Source organism: Thermobia domestica, chromosome 3 (genome assembly GCF_964235325.1).
Source record: "Thermobia domestica chromosome 3, izTheDome1.hap1.1, whole genome shotgun sequence".
Taxonomy (NCBI): domain Eukaryota; kingdom Metazoa; phylum Arthropoda; class Insecta; order Zygentoma; family Lepismatidae; genus Thermobia; species Thermobia domestica.
This window is the reverse complement of record NC_137456.1, coordinates 124,926,296-124,937,533: the sequence shown is the minus strand read 5'-3', so window position 1 is coordinate 124,937,533 and position 11,238 is coordinate 124,926,296. Positions and strand designations below refer to the sequence as shown.

The following is an 11,238-nucleotide window of genomic DNA, read 5'->3' as shown; positions in this document are numbered from 1 at the left end:
GAAAATTATAAGCAAAAAACCTTTAATCTTATGAAACCTTAGTGTGTCAAATAATTACACGAAGAATATCCCGTGGGAAAAAAGAGGGAAAATGACACAGGTATTAGGAAACACTCACTAACATGTGAAGCTATTGAACAGAAACATGAACTGAAGAGTCAACTACGTATTTCTGCGTTTAATATGCAATTCACACTTCATGCACAGTTCCAATATGCAAAATCAGTCAATATCTTCAGTTGAAATTACTGATATAGGGAGAAAATGACTATTTAAAACTTCAGGTGTGAACGTGCGCTTGGAGCGCTATATGAGCATTATTACAACATATTCTTTTATGAATTGTCTCGGTGGTCAAGCGTGTTTAGTAGTGTTCTTGAAAGTCTAGCATCGGAGGGCGGCAGTTCGAATCTGCCTCCTGGCAGTTTTGATTTTTTTCAACATATGGAAACATTTCTTTAAATATAAAGTTCTGCTTTGAAGTGCTTGAAAAAAAATCAGATGAACTACCACGTTTCAAAGCCTGTTACATTTGTTCACCCTGTCATCATTTTATACGAAGACGCTAAAATGAGGAACGTTAACATTGTTATAATGGGAACAACTTTCTGATTTGAACACCAACCTTAAATCACATGTCCAAAATGAAAATTATTCATGTTATGATACCTATTGTAATATACAGGTGTGTATATATAGAGAAAGAAAGAGAGAGAGAGAGAGAAAGTATGTGAGAGAGATAGAAAACAATATATGCTGTAATTTTAATTACAACGTAAAAAGTTATTGCAATTCATAATCTGGATTTTTACAAAGCGATTTGAACGCTTGAAGCGACTTAATATTCATAAAGCATCTTTTTCTTGAAGTGTCGCAAATAGTCCGATGCTTTGTAATATGTGCCAAAGAAATAAATGCATGTTTTTAACAGGATAGTATCGTCTACCTTTTGCTTCAATTGATGGTATAAAATAATGTTGAGTTGATTTTAACATCCCTTTCAGCATCGAGGCTATATGAGACGTTTACCTACTGATTAGCGTGAAATCCGAACCACATGAGCTCACACCGGGAATCGAACCGGGTCTCTTACGTCAAAGGTGCATATGCTAACCTCTTAGCTACGAAGGAACTCGGTATGAAACTAGAATAGCACACATTACCCCATATTATTTCACCGAAAGATTTCTGTTTTATGATCAGTTAAAATAGTATTTCTGGACACCGTAGCGAAAAATGTATTTGCTTTTTCAAGTAGTGTACGAAAAATACAAAGAATAAACATAGTAGGAACGAAACCAAGAAATGAATTCAAAGTAAAGTGCTTTGCCTCTCTCGAATAAATCACTCAATGTATTACAAGTGCATATCTCGTGCATTTCCAGTAGAATTATTAAAACGCGCTGGCTTTATAACTTGGCTGTGTGGTCTAGTGGCTAGCATGTGTGTCTGTGGTGTAAAGGGTACCGGGTTTGATTCTCGGTGGGAGAACTTTGGGAATTTTAAATGTTCTCGACGTGTGTGTGTTTGTGTCCCTATCATTCAAGGTTACTGTAAAACGTGTATAACCGAGTAGGAAATATACAGAAAGTACTGATAAGGGGAAAGTAGACTTTGGTAAGTGAACTTCGGGGCCGCCTTTCGCGACGTAAATTAAGAAGAAAATAAGTGGGTTTAGCGAGGCGCTTGAAATTACAGTAATGATTGACGGTTCGGTTCCCAGTCCGGTTTTCTTTCAATATAAGGATATTTTATTTTTTCTAAATACAACGTTACATTTTTAACATTTGAATTGGTTATAAAAACAAAATCAGATAAACTGTCAGCTTTCAAACCTCTGTCACTTTTATTCATCATCTGTTTGTATACGAAGATGGCGCTATGGAAATGCTAGCACTACCAAAGTTCAAATAGATTTCTAAGTTAATATCAAATTGAAAACACACGCCCAAAAATGAGAATATATGTTTCTGCTTTATATGTATAGTTCAATTATACCAAACAAAATCCGCTATCCCCATTCCCTTTGGCGGTAGGGGTAACTTTAAAATTTTAAAGTGGGACCCCCATTTCTTATTGGACATTTCGATTCTCCAGAAAAAAGTGACTGATTTCACCCAGAATTGAAAACAATTCCTTCACGGATGGCACTTTAATCGATACGGGAAAAGGAGGGGTAGCAAAACGTTATGAAAATGTTTTTTGTCAGATCCGTGCTCTGTGGTCATACAGTTAGCATACTGGACTGCACAGCCAGAGATCCTGATTTCAATTCCTAGGGGAACACCAAATGAGTACATAACAAGTAGTGACTATTTTCATGAATATATGCATCATATAAAAATCGCTTAAAGTTTGATACTAAGATATTATTATTATTATTATTATTATTATTATTATTATTATTATTATTATTATTATTATTATTATTATTATTATTATTATGTTACATATTACTTCAGCTTATAATTAGGAAGACCTAGGCGCAGATGGGAGGACAATATTAAGATGGATCTCGCTGAAATAGGAATACAAAGTAGAAACTGGATCCAGTTAGCTAAGGATAGAAGTCAGTGGAGAGCTTTTGTGAATGCGGCATTGAACCTCCGGGTTCCATAGGCCATAGAATTAATTAGTTAGTTAGGAGGGTAAGTGTGCCTAAAGTCAGCCGTCTCCAGTAGTCAGCCATTTTTCAGTAAAAAGCATATTAAATAAACATACAGTAGCTTGTTTTCAAACAAATAATCAACTACAACTTAAATCAGAGCTCCAGTATTCAACCTCATTTGTTCTGGCCTGGTGTGACTCCTCGTGGCAGAAAAGAAAGATTATCATTTGAGGTCTGCTGATGCAAGTGAGCAAAGTGCGCATTTTGTTAATAAAAAAATAAGGAAGAAGCTTTACTTCAAAGTTAAGTTAAAATTATATTATTGTAAAATAGTACGAGTTATTGCTTTCTTCTATGCATGAATGTATCGTAGCTTATCAAAAATTCGTGGTTTATGATACAAAACAAGATATTGCGTAGAAATAAGGGGGGCTGACTACTGGAAATGACTCTTCACTTCAATTTCCAATGGTCAGCCCCCCATTACTTTCAACGGACGACTACTGGATACATATACTCCAGTAGTCATCCACTTATCATTCATTCAATTTAAATGACACATGACATACAACTAAGACACTTAACTAATACGTAGAAGACTTTTCTAACGATTTAATGAAAAAGTAACTGTTATGATGTCACTAATTGCATCATACAAGTATAATACAGTTATAAAGTACGGGACAAAATTAAACGATCGAAAATGCCATTAAAACTTATGACGATGTTGGTCGTTTATTTTTGTCCCGTACTTTAATATCAGTCTGGTATTGTAACCATTTCAATTCTTGTATTTTTCTAGAACTGAGGGAAAAAAGGTTAAGGATTTATGGCTGGTCTGAATTATTTCTCTAAAATTTAAAAAGGACAGGTAATGAGTATTTATTTTACCCTAAGCATACGCCCTACATAAGCTTTGGGGGCCCGGGCCCCCCGGCCCTAGCAGGATCGACGCCCTTGACCCTGATCATAGCTTAGTCTTTTAATCTAAGGTAGCTATGAGGAAGTAAGGGTTATCCATATCTAATTGATTTATTTTTTTAAATTACTCCGCACAATGTCGCGTTTCTGCACGTTTTTAATTCCAAGGCTGCAATTGCTCTTCAACTATTATTATTATTATTATTATTATTATTATTATTATTATTATTATTATTATTATCTGTTCTTATCTGCTCTGTTCCTAGAGTTGCTTGATTGCAGAAACAATACAGAATAATCATAAATATTTACATTCTAACTCACTATGAGCGTGAGGAAAATATGTCTAACAGTTTAAGAACGCATGATTTAGCGTTTCTTTCAACCAGTCCAAAGACATCTACTGGAATAGACTCAGTGTCAGATGTTTTTGCAATCAGGTGCGTTGAGCATACTCTATCCAAAGAGTCTTCTTATTCTACACTAATAAACACATATAAGGCTATTGTTCTGTCCGAAGAGGATCGATCTGCTATCAGTAGATACTTGCTAGTGAAATGCTCGATATCTTAGTCCTGGAACATACCAAATTTTAGCAATTGGCCGTCTAGAGCCTACAAATATATCTTCGATATCAGAAATAGACGTTACGTCTGACTCAAACCAGGAAAACAACATATCCGTTATGGCATCTTGTACTGAAGCGACGCAAGGTGAAAGGTCTGCTTCTGTTTCTACAGTCAGTAGAGCCAGAAATAACTCCATATGATCTCAGAAGAAATTCAAAGAAAACCTTCGTAAAATACTTCCATATCATCTGGCTTTGATTAGCATCTTTTCTGGCTAGCTCCAATCAAAAACAAAACTACCAAACATGTGCCCAGAGAAAAAGTTCAAAGTGCAGTATCCTCCCAAGCATGGAGAAATTATCAGATGGTAAAGAATGAAAAGAAAAGAAAACTAGAAGAGGAACGTCTAAAATGAAAAAGGGAGAGAATACAAAAGAAAGGAAAAATTTTAAGTCAAACAAAAATAAAAGGACTGTCAAGCCAAGTAGCACTAGTAGTTAAAAAGACGAGACGCAAGAAGTTGTTGAAATGTCGTCTAAGGCCTGAAGAAGAATTCATAAGTGATATTGAGAACGATACACTTAAATATATTGGGTGTCACTTTTGTGATCACTGGTACCACTTAAACTGCACGTGCCTCAGTGTATTATCGTACGAGGAACCTGCTAAACAAGTGCTTATGTGTCCTGAATGTGCTTAATGAACTTCATATTAAAGGGTTAATGTCATAGCTAAATATAAATATCAATGTAAATATAAATGTAAATATAAATAGGCCTATATATTAGTTTTAAATAGGCTAGTCTAGGCCGAAGCACATTTTTCTTAGTTTATGGTAAATATCATACAAGAAGTCTTTTTTCCTGTATCGCAATATATTTTCCACCAGGCCTGCTTCTAGCCACAGAGGTTTAGGGGGGGCATAGATATGGTAGGGGGGCAAGTCATTAAAAATCTCTTACACATATCTAAATTGTGTTTTTTGTGTTGAGGTTTGGAGGGGCCACGAAAAGTTTAGGAGGGCCAGGCCCCCTAGCTCCCTCTAGTTGCGGGCCTGTTTTCCACGTAGTTTTTCTTTGTAGGAACTCTGAGTGCAATATATTTGTCCCTTAATTTGCTACTGAGGAATTGATCTCTAAAATTCCATTAAAAAAGTCAATTCTATAGTGTGGCTGAGTACTGGTTAAAGTAATGGCTGACCTTTGGTTTTCATAGGCCGACTACTGTTTTTTTCAGGGTTTCTGTTGTTTTCTTTTTCCTGTGTAATTATGTATAAAAGATTTCCTATGCGAGCTACACAAACGTAAAATTTAAACACTGTTCTTTCTAATGACATATGCAGTAAAAGTTATTAGTAAAAATGATTATTTTATACTTTTAGTTGAAAATCTCCTTAAATGGTCGACTACTGGCACATTTACCCTATTACTTGAGATGCAAACTATAGGTGCAATTTTTTGAAGGAATGTTGCCTAACTGGAAAGTAGAACTTTACATATTGTTTTGTCTGTGAAACATATGCTTGTTTAGCTTTATTTGAAAGTGTTAATTTTGCCAAAAATATTGAACGTTGGAAAACCGCAATAGCATTTCCTTATAGGGGCCAAAAAAAAAGAGCTGATATTTCTAAAGGAGGCAATCGTAACAAAAACGGATAGGAGATAAACATAAATCGAAAATGTTATGTTGAAAACATTTTCATTGATTTTGTCTTCTGCCTCAGGCACTGACAAGGTCAGACAAATATTTTCTATTACGTTTAAAATTGCCTAAAGGAAAGTTGAACAGAATACCACAGATCTTATCACTCAGTAATCAGTTGTGAAGTGCTCCCTTGTAGTCAAACAACATATATCGAAATAACGTGTTTTCTGCCTCTTAGCAAATAAAAACTACGATCTTACTAGCTCTTGGAGTAAGCAACTGCGCATGTCGTTTAATAGCTTCAACTAAAAGGGGTGCTCATTCAACGTGCAACTCGTGAAAAGGGTAGAAGTCAGAAATGGCTGAGAATAGAAAAGAGCGTGTTCTTGCTTTAGTGCAAGAAGGTTATTGTGCTGCACAAGCCGCTGAAAGGTGTGGAGTTTTACCAAGAACAGCACAGATGTGGATAAAGCGTTTTCGAGAGACTGGAGAAACTATGCGGCGCCGAGGTAGTGGTAGGCGTCGTGTGACAACACCTGAGCAGGATGCCCAGCTTGTTGCTGCTGCGCGACTTAATCCCAACATGACCGCCAGACAACTTCGGCACGCATCAGTTTTTCCAGGCTCTCGAGATACTGTTGTACGGCGTCTTAGGGAAGCTAATCTTCACGCCCGTCGTGCTGCGGTGAAAGAATTCCTCTCGGAATAGCATATAAGACGACGGCTTCAGTTTGCGGAAGAAAATGTGAACCGTGATTGGAGACATGTTGTCTTCACAGACGAATGCACATTTTCTTCCTCAAATAATGGCCCAGTAGTCGTGTATCGTCCGAGAGGCTCCAGGCATGATCCCAGATACGTTTTCCACAAACGTCACTGTGGACGCGTATCTGTATCTGCTTGGGGTTTCATGACATCACAGTGTCTTGGAGTACTCCATAGGGTAGAGGGGCGTCTTACAGGTGAGCAATATTTACATATCCTTCGGGATGTTATGTTGCCATCTGTGCGTTTTATCTACCCCGATGGAGTAATCCAGTTTCAGCACGACAGGTCTCCGGTTCATATGTGTCAATTAGTTCAGAATTGGCTCTCGCAGCAGGCTGATTTAGAGGTCCTAGATTGGCCACCGCGTGGAGCCGATATGAATATAATTGAGACAGTATGGGCAGAGGTCAAAAGGGTGATGAAGGAGAACTGGCCTAACCCGCCTCCATCCACAAAAAATCAACTATGGGAAATCGTTGAAAACAGCTGGGAGGAAGTCTCCCGTAGTGAGCGCTTTCTCCGCAGACTTACCGAAAGCATGCCCAGAAGGCTCCAGGCAGTCATCGATGTAGAAGGTCATTGGACCTCCTATTAGACACTTATATATAAACAGCCCTTTTCAGGGCTACGTATTCCCTTCCATTCTTTTTTTTTTTTTTTTTGAATGCCAATGAAAATGTATCTACGTCACTTTCACCGTTAAACAATGAAAATGAAAAAAAACATAATAGCAGTGGACAAGACTCGATCGTGCGAACTTGTGTATTGTAATTTCTCACTTATCCCATGAGCTACGAAGTAACACGTAGATTTTTTGAAAAAGATATTAGTAGTTCATAACAACACACTCCCTTTTTATGTAATTCATGTGCCCCTTGCTGCTATCGATGGCGTGAAAACAAAATGCTACACATTACCCCATATCATTTCACCAGTAGATTGCTGTTTTCTGATTAGTTAAAACAGGATTCCTGGATATCTAAGCGAAAAATGTATTTCTTTTTCATGTATTCTACGAAAAACCTAAAGAGTAAACAAAATCGAGACAAGCAACTTTCTCGAACAAACCACTCAATGTATCAGTGTCATTGCAAACAACGTCTCGCTGATGTAATGAATAACAACATGTAGTAAAGATCATGGGGTCTTCAGATCAAATATAGCTTGTCATATGGTTTTGATTTCTTCAGCACAATATAATTTTTTAAAAAATTATCCAGTCATGTGAGAAAAACAAATTTTGCAGAAATATAACATTTCGTTTTGAGAGGCGTATTAGCACGAAGAAATAGTTTTATTTCTTGCAATCCAAACCGTGAAGAATGAGCTAATGAATAGCGTTTATGGGTCTTTCAATAAGCACCATCCAGTGTGTTGTCGTCGGCAACGTTACGTTTTTCCTTTTCTTTTTTTCTCGTTTTCGCGCATCACATTCTGTTTTTCAATGACTTATAATGCTAAATTTTAATCCGCTGTTAATTCGTTCGTCGTTTTCACTTCCACCTACAATATTAGATTTAGGCATAGCTGACTATCCTCTAATTTGTGTCGAAGTTTTGTCAAGTTTCTAGTGAACGTCAGCTAACCATTTTCTTCCAAGTACTAAATGTATTGAAATATTTATTTCAAACGGCTGATTTGATTTCCCATGATGATCGGACAGACAAACACGACGTCACTTTTACATATTGACCGCCTTATTTGGAACTTGCCCCATTTCCCCCTCAAAAGTGGATTTTTAAGGACAACGGAAGATGGGCTCACATATTTTAAAATAAGGTGTTTATATCCATCTGTTCCTCTTACGACATATGTGTTAATGAACCCGACTGGACCAAATGCTAAATACCGTATATTTAAAAGATAATTTCAAGTGCTTCATCCGTTTTGCTGTGAAGACAAGACACAATCTCGATGTCATCATTCTTAAATATTGAGCAAAAACGATACAAATTGCCCCTCTTCTCCATTTAGTAACGAAATTTCTAAACACGGTCGGACACGTGCACACTCGTTTTAAATAAGGAATTTATGTATCATATTTCATCTCACAAACGTGAGAGATTCTATTTTTGGCATACATTTTAACCCCCTCTTTTCTGTTTGGATACGCATTTCAATAAAAATGGCGTGACAACAACCCAGTCCGAGGTAGGTGTTAACTATGTTAATAAAATTCATTTCAAAAGGTTCAGCCATTTTTCGTTATGATAAACAACGTGTTTTTAATTTATATACTATGCAAATATAGGTTAATAGTATTGTTCTGTCTTGTTATTTATTTATTTAAGTTATTTATTGATATAAAATTGAGGTGTTACGTTTAATGTTTAACAATACCTAGCATTAACATGTTATCAACCGTGAAGTAGCGAATTTTGTGTCTAATATTTATATTATATTCAATTTAATGTGTCACGCTAGTAGCAAATTAAGCATAAATGCGAAAACATTGTTCACTTTCAGTTCTCAAGAGAATTTCTTTCCTGTCTTTCTATTATTTTGTCAATAGCTTACAAAACACTGGCATCAGACTTTTGCAATTATATTTTTTAACGTTTTTCCCATAAACTCCCCTGAAAATTTAACCTGAATCGACCCTTACCGGGAATCGAACCCGAGACTACAAGAACTAAAAACACTCGCGCTAGCTACTAGACTTTTTTTATTTTTTTCCACGTTAATTAGTAAGCCCACGTTTCATATAGCCTCGCTGTTGAAAGTGTTACGTGAATATAGACTAGACCAAAATTAATTGTTGGTGTCCATTTCAGGATCACTCAGTATTATGTTTTTAAGTGTTAGTGTGTTACAAAATCCAACACTTTTCAGTGCCTTATTAAACAACTTATTTTTTTTAAAAAAAAAGTCTTGAATGTGTATTCACGGGTACAATAAGAATAAAAATCACTATTAGAAACAAACATTTGCAGTAAAAGGAAAAGCAGAAACTATTTGTGTAATAAAAATGTATATCTTTGTCAAAATATTTGTGACTTGGTGTAATCTATATTCACGTAACATTCCTCCACTAAAAACATGCTACCGAGTGATCCTGAAATGAACACCAGTAAAAAATTTTGGTCTAGTCTATATTCACATAACAAAAGGAACAAGAAACTAAAAGTCAACTCAACACTACTTTTATACCACCAATAGCAGCAAGGGGCAGACGATACAATCCCGACAAAATGCATTTATTCCTTTGACCCGCATTGCAAAGCATCGGACAATTTGCAACATCAATTACAAAAGCTTGAAGAGAAAGAATCTTTATGGACAATAAGTTTCTTACATACAATATTCAATTATAAAATGCCTACTACTTATCTTTCTTATTTAATTTATGGGGCGCGATGGTTCACTGGTAGAGCGCTTACCTTTGGTGCATGCGGTCTCTGGTTTTATTCCGTTCAAGTAAGCTTGTGGTGGACAACATTATGTCCGTGACTTTTCTCAAAGCATTTCATTTTCCTTCCACTTTCTCATTCCACCAATTCTTATATCATTTTTCTTACTTTAATTATCTTCTCCCTTAGCCTAAAATAGCAGGATTCTAGAACACTGGTCCGTATACCAATTGAGTGGTGATGAAGAAAGCAATCAACCTGGTTAACCTGCCTTCACTCGCTATCGCTTGCTCGACATTACTATATGAATTGTGTATTGAGATTTGATAAAGAAAAGAACCAAACTGGTTACTAATCGAAATTCTCCTCTATGTGAGGACCAGCAATCTAGAACATTCCCGCCTAAAGGGCGTAATAGTGGGATGTTAAATATTTCATTTCATTTTCTAATTTAATTTAGCTCTTCCACATAATATTTTATCTGAAATAATAATAAGATATTATCAAGTGCTCGCAAAGCTGGGAGCGATCTCGGAATCTACCGTAATGTGCGGTAATCTTATTAGATATGTTTCACTACTAGATCAGTTGTTGAATGTTTCATAATGCTATACTAAATTCCTAAACATTCAAGCGAAATAAGTAAAATTGATGAGATTGACAATTTAAACCGCACAGTATTGCAAAGCTGGCGGTGTAAATATTTACTCCATTACGCAAACTCTGTTTCAAATACAACCATTATTATACAGTTCATTTTCATAAACTTGTTCTTATAGCAACTATATCATTTCCTATTTAAATTAAATTTATAGATAATTTTGTGTTACATATCAGCTGATACTCATGCAATAAACTATACAATAAGTTAACATTCGATGTAAATAAATAAGAAATGTATAATGTTACAGATTCTGGAATTGCAATTTAATTCAATTTTAAACTGTATACGTTTTCTATATGATTGTTTCATTTACTTTATAAAAATCCAGATTATGATTTACACTAACTGTTTTAATTAAAAATACAAGCCTATACAGGGTGCGGGGAAAGTCCCGGAACGGTCCAATATCTAGCGAAATATACAGATCAGCAAAACAAAAATAACACATGTTAAACAGTTTTAAAAAATCTATCCAATGATACCAAACGCAACCCTCCATTCCCACACGGGGGTTAACTTTAAAATTTTAAATGGAAATCCCCATATTTTGTTGCACATTTGGATTCTTCAGAATAAGTAAGTGATTTGACCCAAAATTGAAAACAGTGCCTTCACGGATAGCACTTGAATCGACACATAAAAAATGGAGGCGGCAAATCTTTATGAAAATGTGGCCTCTCAGTGTCGAGCTCTGGGCCATGCGGTTAGCGTACG

At 35.9% G+C, this 11,238-nt stretch overlaps 1 protein-coding gene across 1 annotated transcript; it reads left to right on the top strand.

Annotated features, from left to right (window-relative positions):
• The first annotated feature begins 6,100 nt into the window (after window positions 1-6,100).
• LOC145681943 (uncharacterized) lies at window positions 6,101-6,451 on the top strand. The gene has a single exon (XM_081753543.1). It carries the CDS (start codon window positions 6,101-6,103, stop codon window positions 6,449-6,451), a length of 351 nt encoding a protein of 116 aa, XP_081609669.1.
• The last annotated feature ends 4,787 nt before the right edge of the window (window positions 6,452-11,238 follow it).